The sequence below is a fragment of the Lepidothrix coronata genome, unplaced genomic scaffold (genome assembly GCF_001604755.1).
Source record: "Lepidothrix coronata isolate B3197 unplaced genomic scaffold, Lepidothrix_coronata-1.0 Scaffold5, whole genome shotgun sequence".
Taxonomy (NCBI): domain Eukaryota; kingdom Metazoa; phylum Chordata; class Aves; order Passeriformes; family Pipridae; genus Lepidothrix; species Lepidothrix coronata.
The window spans coordinates 8,724,191-8,743,308 of NW_016690185.1; the positions used below are offsets into that span (position 1 = coordinate 8,724,191).

Below are 19,118 nucleotides of genomic sequence, written 5' to 3' on the forward strand. Positions count from 1 at the left end.
AATCAAGGTATAATTTTGCTCATGCAAGTGCATATCTACTCTTTATGTTGGCAGTAATATGTCATTTGGGTATCATGTTGCTTCACAGCTCTACACCAAACTACTTACTCCATTGAAAATTTGCAGTGCATGCCCTGAGGCATGTTGGGATGTGGCATCTTTATTTTAATATAATAAAGCCAAAATATACCAGGAGAGCTACATTAATAAGATTGTAAATAACCAGTCAACCTATAACCAAAATACTATTACAGGTTTTCTAGACTACGTCTGGCCAAATAAGGAATATTGCTATTATTTTCTATATTTAGACTGCCTTCACTGGATATATATATATGGGGGGTGTCTATCTTAAATGTTTATTCTATTCAATAACATTTTTATTCCAAAAATATAGACAATAAAAACTTCTTAATGCCAGTAAAACTTATTTTGCTCTGCAATCTGATATAGTGTACGATCTATAATCCACTGTTTTGCTTATACTAAAAATTAATAGGGTTTTGCAGTAATATAATAACACTAATTGCAATTACAGGCATGCCATTAAAGTCTCATCCTAGGTATGGCCGGATAAGATACAATCAAGAGCAGCAGTATGAGCAGTTCCAAAAACGTGGATTATTTATGGGAAAGTTTTGGGGTTTGAGATAATTACAGGAGTATTTTTTGCCAACACTACTGTTAAAGTAATCTCAGTATCATAGCTGAAAACCATTATGCACCATTTACAAGGCTATTGAGCAAAGCAAGAACCTTGGTGATTGTGGGAGTGTTTTGTTCTATGTTGTTACTCTAGTGGTGTCTGAAACGGAAATCTTTGGCCGTTTCAGTCAGCTGGTGCCAAGAGAAAGGGGGAGATCTCATTTGGATTTGAGAAAGTACCTCCTATGACAAACTATTTTTCACTTGATTTAATGTGATTTATTTATATTACTTTTTACAGCTTGCTTTCTCTCAAAAGACTTTTAAGAATAAATAGCATCCTGTCCAGGCAAGGATAAACATTTGGTATTACTTCCCAATAGATAAGGATGTTTGTAAAAATAAATAATATTTATAAAAAAGTAAAGCTATAGCATGCTGTCACTATTGCATGTGAAACTAATTGAAAACTACTTTCGTTACATCAGACTTGGATTTAGATCTAAGGATTTCCAGAGTGGTTTTAAAAGTTTTGTTTGTATCTTTTACCAAACAGCATGGTTCAGAAATTAATATGTCAGAGATGGGTGTAGGATTAGCAGGAATTTGTTGTAAAGGAAAGAATGAGTGTAGCTCAACTCATTATTGAAGAGACTCTTACAGGCTAATATTTTTTCTGCTTTTCCAAATGCCTTGTCGAAATTCTCTTGGGATGTAGAAAGCTCCACCTGTATACATATATTGAAAGAATACAATACACGCACAAGGGACTGCATTTAGTTATGATTTTCTTTGTATTTTCTTCTTTTGGCAGGTTTATTTGTGTTTCCTATCTATTGCCTTTGTAAAAAGCAGAGGAAAAGGTCACGGACAGGTATGCCCTGGTGAGGATGGACCTTACTCGCCTGAACTGAGCTGGTCCTGCAAGGGCTATACGTGCTTTGTGCAACAGAGCAATACAGTGCTGGTAACAGCATCAAAGCCACCGCCCTGGAAGAAGAATGGGGGTTCTCCTGCCATCTTCCCTCAGCCGAAAACACTACTGCAGACCAGAAAGCCTCTTTGCTCTGGTGCACTCTCAGCAAGATGGGCCCCCTGAGTGCTGCTTTTTAAATGGTTTTGGTTGTTTGTTTTTTTTTTTTTTAATTATTACTTCGGAGGGGGTTTTTTGAGTCTAAGTTTCTGAACTAGACAATCAAAGTCTGTATTGTAGCCACAACTCTACTACCGATTTGGCCTGTGAAGAAAGCATTTAACTGCTAACATGTGCTCCATTTAACTTCAGTGTCGGCCTTTAAGGGGGAAATGCTTAGAAGTGTTTGGACTCTTACTGTATACTGAGCATACTACTTTTGGTATTAAAAACTACTTCTGTAAATAACTTCCATCACACAGCATTCTGTTCAGCATACCAAAACCCTGTCACATGCCAGAACACAACAGCTGGTTATCTTCTGAGTGCTCCTGCTAGTAGGCAAGAGTGTAGATTGCCACTGCCAAACTGCAGTGCCTCAGAGGGAAATATCCTTAGTATTGAAGCTCTGTGATACTTAAGAATATGATGATTGGTTTCACTTCAGTAATTTATTTATGACAGTCTATTAATATTAATGGTAGGGGTGTGACAAGACTTGTTACAAGAGTACTTCGTTTTTAAATTGTCAAAGTACAGAAAAAATTTGAAGGGTTTAGATAACAAGAAGTGTCAGTGGCCTATTCTGTCCCAAGATATCCCTGAAGTGTGTTTGCAGGGAAGATGGGAACCTGCTCTTCTATTCTGACTTGGAATATGATACATATGCTCCACACTAGTTGTGTGAAGATAGACTTGATGAAATTTTATAACCTAAATAGCACATTTTGTTTGTTCATTTAAGTAGGCTGCTGCGCAAGTCTTAGAGTATCCACTGATGTCTCATGAGGAAAATCTGTGAATCTGGGCTAAGGGGAGGGGTCATGAATTCTTAGGAGACCACTTCATTCTTAATTTCTGTTTCTAGTGTTTGTCTTCCTGGTGCATTACAGTTCTGAAGAGAATAGCTATCTTTGCTCTTTCTTCCTAGCTTCAGAGTTCCACTGTTTGCTACCAAACCTCTTTCTCAGTCCATCACCCCAAAAGCAATCTAATTCAGCATTAGGAATCAGCTACTGAGAATTTTTACACTTTTTATCCCAAATTTATCATACAAATATAATTTCCAAGAAAAAATAGAATAAAATAAATTTGTGTAGGCAGAACACTGAAACAAAGAAAGGAACTGATCAAGAAAAATACCTACTTTATACTGTAAAAATACAAACTGATCTTAAAGAAGATTGAATTTGTACTGTGAAGGTACTTTTTTCCAGTGTATGTGTTTGAAGATACACGTGTGTGTGTATATATATATGTATATGTTTGTGTATATATGGGAAAGGGGGAAGCAGGAAGATGGGAAATGTCCTGAAGAGTCTACAGACTTCAAAATTTAGGCTTGCAAATAGCATATCATGTAGGAGGATGTACTTTGCGCCCCTTTCTTTGTTACATCTGAATCCAGTTGTAATTTTTAAGTAAATGGTATTCTGCCCCACCAAGATAATACTGTTGTAAGATACTCATTTTGACTTCAAAGCCTCAGTGGAAGAAGCTGATGACTTTTGTTTACCTGGAAACACAAATATCAGCTTTCTGTAGTTGGCTAGTATGCTTGTTTTCTGTCAGCTTCTTGTTCTATGTTCTTGGTTTGGTTTTTTTTCCTTGTTGAAACAGTGTGTGCAAGCACATCATAGTAGTCAACAACTATTTAATAATTTCCATTTGAATTTAAGTGCATGTTGACCCTGTTGTCCTAGCAGTAGAAGCAGTATCTTTCTAAGATTTGCAAATTAAGCAGGGAAGCAATGACATTTAGAAATAAAATTCAAAACCTATTGTCATTGCAAATCCACCTATTAATTAGATTTTTTCTTCTGAGATGCATCGGTTTTCTCTTTGTGTTCTGCCTGAGGTTGGAAGCTGCCTTAAAATTGGTCTTGATTTTGCGTGTGTTTTCTGAGGCTATACATATCAGTTGTCTTTGGCTTACTCAGGGATTTTTATTCCTCTCTTTAAATGTCAAATAATGAAGATATTTTTGTATTATTTAGAAAAACCTTCAGACCTCAGAGAGCAAGATATATATAGATAGATTTGGGTTTGCAATGCAGTCTGTAACATGGTGTCAAACTATTCCACTTGAGAATATTTTAGTACTTGAGATTATCTGTAATTAACTATACAGTGGATTAATTTCCTTGCTTTTCCTGGTTCTGTATAAATATGTGAGATATTATTACACTTTTTGTAGCTATTTTCACTCTGGCGTGTTTGCCATTTTCAGTTTCTGATAGGAGTTCAGTAAGATTTGAAATTAAGATACTAGAATAAAGAGCTTAAAAGGGAACATAATAGATCTGCACTCATTTATATTCAGAAAGCATGTCCTTGTGGATGGAGAAAAGGAACACACAACTCAGCTCCTACATTATCATTTCATCTAGGCCATTTTGATTTTATCAGAACAGATTAAATCAAAGGGAAATAGTTTTTCATTTTCTATACAGAGCAAAAAGAGACATCTTTCACCTTGTAAAGATGAACAAGTCTCATCTTTTTCTGTGGGGAAAAAAAGGGAATGACAATAATTTTTCCTTTTCTTTAGAATGGGACAAACTTTCAAGAGTCAGACAGAGTAGAGATATGAAAGTCTTTTTCCATCTGTATAAAAATATTCCCACTTGAAAAGTACATAAACACAGTTTTTATCAATATGTTGTAACATAACCAACCAAAATATGAGAAGTAGCTCAGTACAAAGGTTCATGCAATAAAAGATTAGCTTTTAAACAAGTCACTACAGAAAATCTTACATACATCAAAACCATGACATTTGTTTTAAAAGCATTAATTTATGAGTTTGAAATAAATTGAATGAACTTTGTAAGGAAATTCGAGGGTAAACATCTTTTTGGTTTTGGTAACTACTCTAAAGAAACTACCAGGCTGTTCTACTCCATCTTTAGTAGCAGAAACCTTGTCACGCAGCTGAATTAACCTACTAATGCAGATTTCACACTACTGTATGCTGATCATTGCTGGTCATTGTGTTTGCTTTTACCACATTTATTATTTAAGATTATTTATTGTTGTGTGAAACTGTTGCTCACCAATACCTATATTCAGACTAGGAAATGCTTAAATCCATTCTACACTAGCCTTCTCTTTCAAGTTTGCCTGAGAATGGATTTGCCTATGCGCCAAGTCCTGCTTACAGACATGCAGTCGGAGGTAGGACCTTCCCCATGGTGCCATGCAGTGTGCTCCTACTGGGAGGGCTGGCTGGACATGCCATCTGGCAGGGGCTCCTCTCCCTTTCTCCACTTTCTCCATTATACCTAATTTAGTTATATTTCAGTAATGGAGTTGAGCTTCAGGGCTACTCAGCCATGTCATTGGCTGGATGATTGACTGCTGTGGCACAGGTATATTTGCAGAGCTTATCCAACACCTTACGACTGGAAAATAATTGTGCTTTTCCCTATGTCGCAGTCTGTTAGCCAGTGAGAATAAGAAGCTGAGTAGGAATACAAAGGAGAGGCAGAAGGGCAATTCTGAGTAGCGTCATGCTGAGGTGATCCATCAGTTTTAGTTCCATACAAAAAAGTTGGTTAGTCTTCAGTTCTCACCACCTCTGTAATAAACAACATATTCCTATCTTTCCAATGTCATTAAAAATACAGTGCACTTTGAGTGATCTGTTATCTTCCTTCAGGGAAGTGCAAATGTGTACTTAAGGGAAGATTTTGTTTGGTTTTGATGGTACTAATGCTGACTTCGTAACTCTTTCTGGTATGTTAGGGTTTTTTTACTTTACACCAATTTATTCATTATAAAAGTTTTATCAACATGAAGTTTATTAAAAATATTAATTTGCAGGGACTATTGCCAATTTAACTAGAAAGCATTTTGGATCACCATCAGGTATTCTTTTTAGCCAAGGGGCTTTCTGCACTTCCAAAGACTGTCACAGCTTGTGTGATGTTAAATGGTGTGTAGGTGGGGCAGTAATTCTCTCAGAGGATACAGATTCTCCAGTGATAAATGCTTTCTTTTGCCAGTTAGATTTGAGAAACTGTTTGATATTCAGTGGCCAAATAGTTTGTCATGCAGACTCTTGAGGGTTTGGGTTTTTTTAATTTAGTTGCAGTGTTTTGTTTCTTGAGCAAATTTTGCGTATGCTGATCATGTAGTTTCAAGTTGTGGATAAGAACCATGGATTACTGTTACTTTTATAATCTATATTAAATCTATGATTCTGCTGATGGAAAGAATCCTACCTGAGTAAACTCTTAAAGAGATAATTTCTTAGTTTCTTTTAATTTTGCAGCTTTGTAGTTGCAGTGAATCAGCCTCATTCCTGGTATCAGTCATAGCCCCATTAAACCAGAGAAACCCATTTTTATGCCAGTATGGGATTTGGTCACAAATACTTTGTTGGCATGTTGATAGCCATTGTGCAGGAACTTGAAAATCTGTTTCGCCTCTTAAGTGCAAATCGTTGTGGAGCCACTCCCCTCATTTGCCGAATGATGCCAATGTGTTTAGTAAGTGCAGGAGAGGGAAGGAGTAGGGAAGAATTTCCAAACAACAATCTTAATAGAGCAAATTGTCAGGAGAATGAATACTAGCTTTTAATATAAAAAAAAAGAGAGCTTCTTAAAGCTTTGAGTCATTAATAAAATTAGAAACAACATCCACAGACAGTGTTAAATAACATCTTCAAATTCTGCATTCTTCAGTGTAACAAATAATAGCACAATGTAAGAATTGGTATTGTGAACTGTTCAGTATTTTGGGGACTTAACACATAAGCTTGAGAGCACACAACATTTTTAAAAAGTTATGATGCTGATCTGTTTGGTGGTTTGTCTTGCTACTGTTACATGAAAAACAGGCTGAGCCTTGATTCAGTTGAAAGACAAGCAGTGTTTTCACTTATGTTACAATTTGAGCAGTACTTAATGCCCCCAAACTTTTTTCTTAATGAAACTAACAAATGCAGCTGCTTGTAGACTTTAAGTTCCTGGCTGATTTCTTCATTATCTTTCTCTGCGTAAGATTTCAGAATCTGTGTTCTCTTTGCAGTAAGGAACGGAGTGCTCATATAAGGCAGTTAATCACTGATGTTTCTCTTAGCCTGATAGTGAAATACCATAAGGTAGGGAAGAGAAAACTGATCTTAGAATGCATGCTCTGATTTCAAACATAAAAATGTGGAATAAGCTTTAATTACTCTGTAGCAAAAAATTAATACATACATCTCTAAGCATAATTCTAGCTGTTTATTTCTAAATATATCTGGTTTAAAAAATAGAGTAGTTATAATAGCAATTAGTTTATTAAAGTATGAATATTGTACCAAAGGAAAACTTTTTTGGAGCTTGTTTGGCTTACCAAAACTTGAAAAATTAATCCGAAGTGTTTTGGATGCATCAAAGTCAGAAGAGAAATATTGTGTAAAAATATTTGTTTAGCATAAACATGAATTTTGCACATAGCTTCTTAAACAAAATTTCATGCCAACCCCAGTCCAGTGTTCACCTTGTTGAAAATTTGTCAGGCTGAAAACAATATTTTTGAAATTTTAACGTACTCTGACTGAGCATGTTAGTAATATAATGCCACATTTTCTTCGTTTCTAGAAGGAAATCTATTTACAGAATCCAGAGAAGCGGTTGAGATATTTTAAATCTGTCCTGTAGAACTGCTGATGCAGTCAAGAAACATTTCCATGCCTTATGCAAGCTCTGGATGAGCAGATGGATTCAGTCTTTAGTCATAGACTATGTTTTTGCATAAAAAATGCTCTCTTAAGAGTTCATATCAATTTACATTCTGCTACTTTGTGTCCCAGAATTTCAAGGACAGGAGTAGATTTACATTTCACTTTGTTTACCATCTCATAATAAAGTGTTCGCCATGTTTCCATTTGTTATACACTTTATTTGTAATCCTGTCCTTTACCTTCCAAATTTCATAAGTTGAAACTGACTTGTGAAAATGGCTTCAGATCAAATTGGACATGGAAAATGTGATCTCATAAGAAGTCATTTCATTAATGCTTTGCTGAGCTATACCAGCAAAAGATTAGTTTTGTTTATTTAAATTACTTAAATGCAAAATGCTGAAATCTTTTTCTTCAGGGCTTTTAATTTTGCAATTTTTTAAAAATGTAATTAAACAGCACAGTCATCTTTGCTACATAACTAACCATCTGAGTATAAAATAACATTTTAAGGTATTCTTTAATTCTTTTCACTATGGTAGAGATGAGAATAATATGTGCTGAGAAGAAGAAAAAAGTATCCTGAGGAACTTGTGCAACCTGAACTTTCTCTTAATTCCATGACTATTCAGTGAGAAATCTTCCCTTGTTCTCATCTCTTTTATGTATTTTAGGATGAAGAATTCCCTTTAAAATAGGTTTAATTTGAATGGCAGGTGGTGAGGGTAGTGAGATAATGAATCACATCCTTTTTAGTGTACAGGCTCCTGGCTTAACTAGGGTGCTGGCCGAAACACTGTGGATTCATTAAGAAAGCAATTTCTAATTCTGCATTTGGGCTTCATACAAGCTGTATACATCAGTGAGTGGAACTTTTTGTAGTATATTTATTGGATGGCTAAGAAGTTATAAAAACTGGAGGTAGGTAATGTCCATGAAATCAACACTTGAATTCTAGTATTTAGTGTGTTTTGTATAATGAGGAATTTTAAATGTGTAAGTGCCTTATTGCTTGAAACAAATGAAAGGTGTTTGTTCCCCTCAATAGAGCAATATGGGAATTCCTGTTCTGTGGACTCCTACAGTTACGTTAAGCCAAAGTAACCAATACTGGTTTGCTCGGAAAGTTGGAAAATGTTATGTTAGTGAAGAAGTTATTAAAAAAGTAATCTGGCATGCTTATTTTAATTCTTATGACCTCATTTGTGAGGTTTTTTTAACTCGCTGTTTGCTCCCCTCCCCCCACTGACTCCCACCTTCCTTCAGACTTCTGCACAAATGCATGTTATGTTGTTGTTAGAATGAGTTTGGCTCTTCCAAAATAACAAGCCATGAGTTTTCAACCACTGAAAGAAATGCAACTTTTTGGAGAATAGAATTCAGCTGAAGTCTGGTTAGAGCCATACTGCAGTAAACCACAGCCTGTCATAGGTGTACCTTCCAACTCCAGGGCTCAAACAGTCCCTGTTCGCACCAATTAGTGAAGGTGGAAGCCCTGAGGAGCGTGGTATAATTAGATTGGGACTTCGAGCAGGTTAGCAGCATTTCAGTTCAGTATCCAACTTGAACTGTTAATATAAGTTGGTAACTGCTCTGGTGTGGATATCTTGATGGACTAATCAATCCATCAATCAAGCTTGATGGCACAGCTCTGGGATCTCTGCCCAGCCCCTTCATCGCAGGGTGGGAGGTATGATCTGAAAAGGTATTATTCGTTTTGCCATCTTCTGATAGCTTCAAAATGAAAAGTGTAGGGTTTATTTCTTCTTACTTCAATTCCCAAAAGGCAGTGGAATTTTGCCTTTTATGAAATAGATTTTCTAGAGGACCTGTTTTTTCTTACTAACATTGACTCCACTTTTGTCCATCTATTACTGGAAATAAGGCACCAAGATTAAGCTACTTTTCTAAAATTATCTTGAATTACATGAACTTCTGGTAGAAATTATGTTTTAAAAAATAGTGAAGTGTAAAAGGTAATTATCAGAAGGAAATTGAGTTAATGGGGGTTAAGAAGAAAAATGATACTTAGAAGGTCTATTTATTACAGATTCATGATCATAAAATAGTTTTACTATGTTTAATTTCCTCCACTGAGAATTTGTGGAGGCAAGAAGGAAAAGAAGGAGAAATGAAGATAAGAAGAGCATCCCCTTGAACCTTTTCTTCTCCTGAAATTCCTGTTTTTCAGAACTGTAGAAGAGGTGTGTTTTCCACCCTGGAAAAATTGGTAATACAGCTGTCACAGTTGTTACTGTTAAACACTACTAGGAGTGCTTAATCAGGATTCAGCTTGCATATCTGAAAGTTTTAGTGATAGGGAGTTTAATTTAGAGCCATACTGCAGTAAAATTTTAAGTGAATTAACACTCTTAGATGACTCTTAATGACGTCTATTTCAGCATTCTCTCAAATTTTTAGGCACTAACTAGGTCCTTCTATAACCCATTGAACAGAAGACACCATATGTCAAAATACTTCTTCAATCTTATGAGTTACTGTTTATTTGTACAAGTTATTTCCTTAAATGAAATTTTTTTCTCTTGGAACCAGCAGGCACCACAACCAAAATGTTGATAAGGCTTTTCCATTATCTTTGTCTTACATTTAGCTGATAACTCTATTTTCTGCTGCATAGTATTGCAACAATGGTCTTCATGCTGTAATAACTTGTATTGGGTAGTCTTGGGCAATATTTTACAAATAATTCATCTTCAAGTTGGTATTTTAAATGTATACCAATAATCACTGTTGTGTGTGCTATCTGTGTGGCCGCTTTAGTTCATGTCAATGTTTTGTAAGGATTATTTCTTGCTACCCTCTTCAGAGTGCCTTTTCATTTAGCAGGTCTAGAAGGCGGTTCACTGAAGTCTTCTGTTGAATCTACCATAGTAATGTCTGATCTTTAAACTTGTCCTGATGAATGTATAACTAAAATCTTGTTCTTTTAAAAAGCTATAGTAGACACAGGTGTATATGCACATGTACATGCATCGATACAAGGGAAGGTGTTCTGCCAATGTTTGTCCTGCTGGACAGGACCTTTTGAAAGTAAGTGAATTTTTAAACAGTTTTATTTTCAAAATGTTACCTCACTAGTATTCAGTAGTAGGTATGTCTCTGTACTGCTTCACTTTGCTAAATACAATCATGATCAATATAGGCAGTTTCATTTAAAAGACTGCAATGAATCTGGTGTATTGAGACTGAATTTCGTAAGACAAAACTTACGGTACTTTGTTTTCTTTAAGGCATTCCTTTGACTCACACTGACTCCCAAGCCCCTGTTACCAACAGACTGAAAAAGTGCTTCCTCATGATGAAATGGAAGAATGTAAAGTAGCATTTGAATGCACTCCACCTGTCTTAAAATCAGTATTCAGAAATGGGGTGGGGGAGTGGATTTGATGAACTGTGGGAAGACATACGTTGTAGAGTTCATTCACTTGCACACAAGGGGTTTTACAATGTCATCTAGTAACATCTACCTAATAAAGTTTTGAAAAAGAAAAATTAAGTTGCCTGAATGTTTAACTCTTTCTTTAAGCAATTCCATGCGTGAAGGATAACTGGACAGCTCCAAGGAATCTTGCTTAAACCTGTAATACTTTTTATAATTCTTATATAATATTTTTTAAAAAATTACACTAAATTATTTAAACTCCAAAATCTTTGTCTTTACAAACACTGTATTTCAGTCAGTTCAGTCTTTAACTGCTTTAACACTGAAAATGAAAGCAGAGGTAAAAAGCCAGTCTACTGTGATGAATATTTTAATGTAAAATATTCTCTGCCATATGGTGTCATCTCTGGCTACTGCTTTCAATTTTAAAAACATCTTAATTGAACACAGAATTTTACCTTCTCACAAGATCTTAAAATGTTAGCCTAAAATAACCCAATACAAAATGAGGAGAAAATACGCTGGAATGTAGTTTTCCCATTCCCTTGTTATGACTACTTCCTAAAACTTCTTCAGTTTCAAAGACAGTTTTTATAGAAAGCAATCTGTAGCTGTAGACTTTAAATATGTAACCCATTAATTGAACTAAGTGCCTTTTTCTCTGGAAAGGAACTGTGTTCAGTTTCTGCACTTTGAGAGCTGACAGTATTGATAGAATGTTTTGTTTGATAGGTTGGGGATTTTTAAGCACTATACCTAATTATGAAATTGCTGTTGCACGTTCGTGCATAGGCAGACAAGGTATCACAGTTGCCTACACCTCTGGGAAATAAAGCTGAAAAACAATTCACTGCAATGAAATACACAGCAGAAATATTGAGGCCTGTGCCAGGTGCCTCTGGCAGAGGACAAGCCTTTCAGCCCTCTCCCCCGCCCCCTCCAAAACAGTCAAGATTTGCAATCAAATGTCAAGGACATCATACCAGAGGTTCCTTATCTGCAGGAATTCTAGCATGCAGTGGAAGGAGAGTCAGCAGGCCAAAGAAATTGATAGCCCTAGAACTGAAATTGAAGTTAAAAGCTAACTTCTCTCTTGCAATCTCAAACTGTTTGACAAAAGACAGACAGGAGGCTTTGTTTATAAACATCTCCACAGAGATTACAGATATGCAACTGTAATTTTTAGATGCTTCCCCTCAGGTGATGGGCGTGCTTTTGCAGGTTCTTGAAACAGTGATTATAGGAAATATAGATAGATATTTTCCCTAAATCACTAATGCATTTGTGACTGCTCATAAGAAATTGCATTTGATCATTAATAACTAAATAATATATCAAAAATTTTGAATTAATATTTGAATTTCTTATGTGTTGCTTAGTCGTTTGGCTTCAGCAGCAAAATGAGACACTGTGGGATACATGAAATACTGGTTAATGAGAACCTAATTAGAATTAGCAGCCACGTAAAGCTGTCATGTTTTGAAAAAGTTGATAGGGTTTTTATGAAGGAGTCTTTTCTTACCAACCACAAAGTTTATTGGCAAGTCAGCAAGTTGTAGAAGTCTTTGTTGTAATTCCTTGCAATAGCCTCAAATGAAACTAAGTAGATGTAGGCTAAGAAGGAGGATCTCACAGGGACAATGTGGACATCGCATGGTCAGAAGATGCAAAACAATTGGAGTGAATAGCTTTTGCCATGAAGGGAGGATGCCAGTTAAACTCTGCAGTCTGTGCTGGGACTTTGCTCTTGGACGTATTTGCAAATGATGTGAAGAAAAAGGTAAGTAATGGGGTAACAAACATTGCTATGATGAAGAGTTACCCAGAACAGCAAACATGAGAGCTAGTTAGTGTGATCAAATACATGGGTTTTGGACAACAGAAAATAGAGGAAGGCTCTTCATCATGGAATGATATGACTAATGCATATGGGTTATGTTTATAACAAAGGCCTCTATTTCAGTGATACAGGAAAGACAGAAGAGTGACAATATGGGAGCTGTAACAAAAAAGGTGAATCATGATGAAATAATGAAAGACTAGTGGAATCTCCTGCTGAAGGATCTTGTAGATGCTGGGGGCTGACATGGAAACTGCAGCAGTTACAGGAGAGAAATTGGTGGCAAGTCACCAAAAATATAGAATACCCTGTTTTCTCAGAAAGTCCTTGAGTCAAAAGTGTTGGAAGCCTGAACAGTAGTAGACAATAATGTTTGTTCGCAGTATCATGCATCCTTTCGCAAATATCTGGTTTTGCTTACTGTCAGACAGGATATTGGGCTCCCTGATGTGTTGTTCTGTCCGAGTATTTCTAGGTCATTCTCTTTCAGTTCTTCTGTTGAAGGTCTCTAGGTGGGGACAATGTCATAGTAGATTCTAGCAGTGATCTGTTGGGGACAGTGGGGATATGGCTGCTTCCATTCTAGTTGGCCATAAAAAAACACTCTGCCCTGGATGGAGATGTTGATAGAGAAGATATAGATTTGTGAAGTTATACAAGTCTGTCCCCTCTGTAGTGCACTGTTCTCACTATCAATGAATTTTGTTCCACCTGATCTGAGCAATGTTCTTGCCTCCACCTCATTTCCACCAAGCTTATCCTCACTCTCTCTTGGATGTTCTCAAGGTCACCTCAGCCTTTTCCAGGCTGTTTTCTTCCTCTTTAACACTTCCCCTACTGGAATACTCAATATGAAGCTAAGCTTTGTTTTCATGACCCTTGTATGAGTGCTAGACACGTCCAAATCCATGTTCTATGCTGGCCCAGACCTCGCCTCCTTGACAACTTGGACATAACTAAAAAATACTACTTCTCTAGAAACATTTATTTCTAATGAGTTGCCTTTTTAGATGCCCATTGCCCACTTTTGTCTGCCTTCTACTTCATCAATTCCATTTTAATTTGTAAATGATAGTTTCTATTTTGTTCCTTTTTATGCTAAAGAAATGTTGGACAGTCTCTCAAAACTCCTAGTATATAGGAGAAAAAGTGCAATAAATCAAAATAAAATTACAAAGCTGGTTAAGCCTGAAAAGTAGCATTGTGTGTTCTCTGCTAGAGATTCCCCTGCTGCTGATTGTACACTTGTACACTCCTCATTTTGATCTTTATTTGCATTTTTTTCTTTAGCATGTATATGATGCATCTAAAGAATTAGTGTGCCTGTTTTGGGCATTTGGGTTTGGCTTTTTTTCTTTTGCTTTGGGTTTGGGTTTTTGGGGTTTGGTTGGTTGGTTGAGGGTTTTTTGGATTTTTTTCTGGGGTTGGGCAGTTGTTTTTTGTTAAGGAATCCATATGCACCTGCATATTTGGTGAGGGACGGCCCCGAGGCTGAAGCCTGGCTGAGGGTAGGTTTGAGTGATCATATGGTCTGATGGATGGCACCCAGGGCATCACGGCCTTTGCCCACAGGGCCGTGAAGATGGCCAGTTCTTGTCCCAAGCCATCAAGCCCCTTCCTGCCTAAGAGCTGCCACGTAGATTCTTTTCTTTTAACCCATATTTTGTCAATTAACAGTAATAGCAGGCTCCAGTCATTGGTGCACCACACCAGAATTTACTGCGGAGCAGAAAATGGTGGCTGGGAGAGGAAGCGGTGAGGAGGACGCATGTTCACATGAGCAGCACAGTGTGGCAGCAGTCTCCCTCTGCCCTGGCCCACTCTGGGCTTCTCACCACAGCTTTCCCTAGGCCTTCTTGATTTTAACTTTTTTATTTTCAAACAATGTCCGTTTTAACTTTTAGTTTGACCATTTTTCTTATTTATTATTTTCTGTTCTTTATTAAAAAATACTTTCAAAAACATAGCTTCATTTTAATTTCAGCTGACTTTTATGAGGTGATGGACAAGTCAGAGCTAATAATAAACAGCTTAGTGACAAACCTTTGCCAGATCAAACAAACATTAATTCAGCTGAGCTTTCCAATAACACCTTCAATGTTTCAGTGTCTGCTGTTGCCTTTCTCAAATTCCTTTACAGCAAACACTCTATGTCACCACTCCCCTTATGATGCTATTTGTAACAAACAGGTTACTTAGATTACAGGCAACATGTAGCCTCCATTTAACTATCATTTATTTATTCATTACAGTTTTGAGTTAGCTGTTTTGTGGCTTTGGACCTGAGAAATGAGTGTAGCGATGTTATCTCTCCTGTAGCAGTAAAAGGAGAGAATGTAGAGAAAGGCTAACTTTTCCTTTCCCACAAAGGAGCATTCAAGGACTAAACGTGACTGTCAGAATTGTACTTCATAAAATCAACCTTCATGGGAACCCCTCGTCAGCCTGATCGGGGAATGGAGCAGCTGTCTCTGCTGAACCTATTCATTTGTCTGACAGCCTGCCAGATGAGGAGTTCTCTAAAAAAGGTGGCTGAACGTGAGCTGCAGTCATCGCTTTGGTTGTGGCACTCTGTCCTGAGTTGCCATTTTCTCCAGCTATTTGAGGGGTAAGTGTGGGGTGTGTGCATGGGAAATCCATCAGGTCCCCAGCACCCTGGGCTCAGTGTGCACAGGGTTATGGTTCCCTCTGAGGTGTAGGTCCAGCCCAGTCATAGCACAGCTCTGCACATCACAGTCTTGCTACTGGAAGAAGGCATGGGACCCACTCCTCTCAATATGCATAAAGGTAACATATTACTAATTATATTTTGAACTATCATCTTTTCATAGCACTGTCGAGATAGGAAAAAAAGTGCATACTTCAGCATACAATGTCTCTGTCTAAGAAGAGACAGAGAACTTAGAAAAATAAGTTTATGTGATTTAGTTTATTGTGTATATGCATGATCATATTACTATGGTATGAAAGCTTTTGCTCGCTTCTTTTTAATATATATGTAATCTGTAACAATTTATGTTATAATGTAATAGTATATCAAATTATAGATAGCTAGTTAGATATTTAATCATCTGAAGTTCAATAAAGGCAAATGTGGGGTCCTGCACCTCGGGAAAAATAACCCTGGGCACAAATATAGGCTGGGGGCCAACCTGCTGGAAAGCAGCTCTGCAGGGAAGGACCTGAGGATCCTGATGTACAACAACCTGTCCATGAGTCAATAATGTGCCCTTGGAGCCAAGAAAGCCAATGATATCCTGGACTACATTAGGAGGAATATTGCCAGCAGATTGAGGGAGGTGATCCTGCTCCTCTACTCAGCCCTGATGAGGCCACATCTGGAGTGCTGTGTCCTGTTCTGGGCTCCTCAGGACAAAAGAGACATGGAGCTCTTGGAGTGGGTCCAGCAGAGGGCAACAAAGATGATTAAGGAAACAGGAGCATCTCTCTTATGAGGGAGCTGGGCCTGTTCAGCCTGGAGAAGAGACACCTGAGAGGGGACCTCATCAATGTATGTAAGTATCTGAAGGGAGAATGTCAAGAGGATGGAACCAGGCTCTTCTCGTTGGTGCCAAGCAACAGGACACGAGGCAACAGGTAGAAATAGAGGCACAGGAAGTTCCACCTGAACATGAGGAAGAACTTCTTTACTGTGCAGTGACTGAGCACTGGAACAGAGAGGTTGTGGAGTCTCCCTCACTGGAGATATTCAAGAACCACCTGGACACAATCCTGTGCCTTGTGCCCTAGCATGACCCTACTTAAATAGGGAGGTTGGAACAGATGATCCATTGTGGTTCGTTCCCTATTCTGTGAAATATTCATATTTATGCAGATAACAGCAAACCAATAGCATTATTCATTCCTTGCTGGTTTGTCACATTGCAGAACAAAAGAATTGCAGTGAAATAATTTAACTTCGGCTTGGTTTATTGTCTGTGTACACTCAGGGCTTTTTAATTATTACTCTTTTGCTGGGCTTTTTAATTATTACTCTTTTGCTGATTTGCTTATCTCAATGGCATTCTTTGGTACTGAATTATCTACATTCCAATGTGGAAATGTACTTCTTAGCTTCAGTAATTGCCTTTTTATATAATGATTACCCACCAACTTTAAGATAAGAACAAGAGCCTGGAAGATGGTTGTGGGTGTGAATTTGTGTATATTGAAAAGTGAAATGAGAACCAAGAAAAGGCTTTGAAAGTGTAAAGATAATGGCAACATAGGATTATCAGGAAAGGAAAATGACTGTTGTGAATGTACATCTGATGAGAGTTGCACATTGTTTATGTTAGAGACTTCTGACCACATTAGACTGATGTACTGGAAAACTTTAACACAACTCAGTCATGAGAAGGAGAGTCCTCTCTTTGTTTCTGCTGGTTCCTGTGCTTGTTAGGCATACAATATTTAAAATTAGCTCTTTCATGAACAGAAAAATTAACAAAGTCTGTTTTATTGTGGATTTATTGTCTGTGCTCCTCCCTCATAGCCTGTCATCACCTGGTGTGAACTCCTCCCTGTTAAGTATCTCTAGTTCTGCCCTGTGTTCCCTAAATTCTCACCCCTCTCTCCCTCTCTAGCTGAGCAAGAATTACCACATGCCTTACCTTTTCCAAAGCACGTAGGTTCCAGTTGATCATGTACTAGAGCGGTGATGGTTGCCAGACCAATTTTCAAGAGCTGCCAGGCTGGCTGGATGCCCACTCTTTCTGGATGCTTCAGTCTTTCTCCCAACTGAAGCACTCCTACTTCAGCCACTTTTGTCCAGGTAGTGATTTTCAAAAATCATATAGGCGTGTGCTTTCTTGGAGGATGGTTACTCTAGGCCACCACACAATGTGGCGTTCCAAGCCTCATTTCTTTAGAATCCCAGGATAAATTGGAGGTTTTCACATGTGCATATATAAGGTTTTCCTTTTAACTTCAATGTGAGATTTCATTTTTTGAACATGTGTATTAAAGCGTGGCAATGATGCTGTGGCTCTCTGGCTTTAGACACACATTCAGAGGCCAACCAAAGCAAAGTAGTCAAAAATTTCTGTTTGTGATGGACAAGCTCAAATCTGCAGAGACCCGAAGCCGAGCAGGGTGCAAAGCTCAGCAAACATTACTTGAATCAGTATGATTTTTTGGAATTTGGAATTAACACTAGAATCCAATATGCATTGTATAGAAACAGCCAGTGAGGTGTCAGCTCCTGCTCACTGCCTCCATGTTGTGAGACCTGTGTGTCCCTGCTGTAGATTTTATGTACAAGTCTCCCCATTCTCCCTCACCTAGCATGTCTTTTCCAGGTTAAGGAGCCTTAGCCTGTGAGTTGCTCACACACCAGAAATTCTTCCAATACTTTGACTGTTCTTACTGCTGTTCTCTGTTCCTTTTCCAGTTCTGTCAGATCTTTTTTTGAGATGGGTAGTATAGTACGGAAGGTAGATGAGATGCACACATGGTCCTGAATATCTGGGTAAATATGGAATTTTATAATGGCTTAATCATTTTTCATGTATGTTTGGCTTTTTTTGACTGCTAATGAGTAAGAAAGTGAAAGTTCTTTGAAAGTTTGACTGAAACACCAAGGTCTCATTCCTGAATCCTAACTGGTCTGTACTAAATTGAGATCTGAGTAGTGCTTAGCAGGATGAAGAGATTCTAGAGTTAGGAGACTGTTCCAATTTCTTCTTGATCAACTTTTTTCTTCCTTTTGAAAAATGTAATTATTTATGACAGAATTTTTTAGATTATTTATTATTATGTTTTCTCAAATGTAGATTTTTTTTCACTTTATAAGCCTATATATGTGTCCTATCTCCTCAGTATTATGATCTGAAGAATAGCTCAAGTACGTTATAGCAGTTATTCTTTCTGATTTAGAATACCATCTCCAGCAGTGAAGAGCCCTCTTGATTATTGCTTCCAAAAGAGTTGCAAGAAACTATGCCTTGGGCAGAAGCTAAATATTCTGGCAAGAGAAAAAAAAATCTTCCTTCTAAATACCAATAAGTAAAATGCTGATATATGCCTAAATGTCCTTTTTCACAGTTCTGGTATTCTTGTATATTTGACCACTTTTCAGACCCCACTTCTCTCTTACGTATCATTGGTAAAATGACTAAAAATGTTCCACTTTCACCTATCCACTGACTTTTTATGCAGTCTGAGAACTAAAGTGCAGATTTATTTTTTCCAGAAGGAAAATTCCTTGCTTGTAATTTTCTCCACCCACACTAGGAAGTTAACTCATCAGAAAAACTTTCACCCTGTTTATTGACACTGTGGACATATATGTATAGCCAAACTCTCAGACTGATTTGTTTTACTTTGATGGTTATGTAAAATACTTAAATAATAAAATAGTGTATTTTTTATATGCCAATTATTTTTCCCTCTAGCTGTTATCGTTTACTTTGGCTGAACACCA

General features: G+C 37.4%; 1 protein-coding gene across 1 annotated transcript in view; it reads left to right on the forward strand.

Moving 5' to 3' along the window:
* The window catches only part of RNF217 (ring finger protein 217), a 67,380-nt gene extending 56,412 nt beyond the window's left edge, over positions 1 to 10,968 (forward strand). Inside the window, exon 6 of the mRNA XM_017829619.1 lies at positions 1,460 to 10,968. Coding sequence (XP_017685108.1) covers positions 1,460 to 1,533 — 74 coding nt within the window. The 3' untranslated portion in view covers positions 1,534 to 10,968. The remainder of the gene's footprint in view (positions 1 to 1,459) is intronic.
* The last annotated feature ends 8,150 nt before the right edge of the window (positions 10,969 to 19,118 follow it).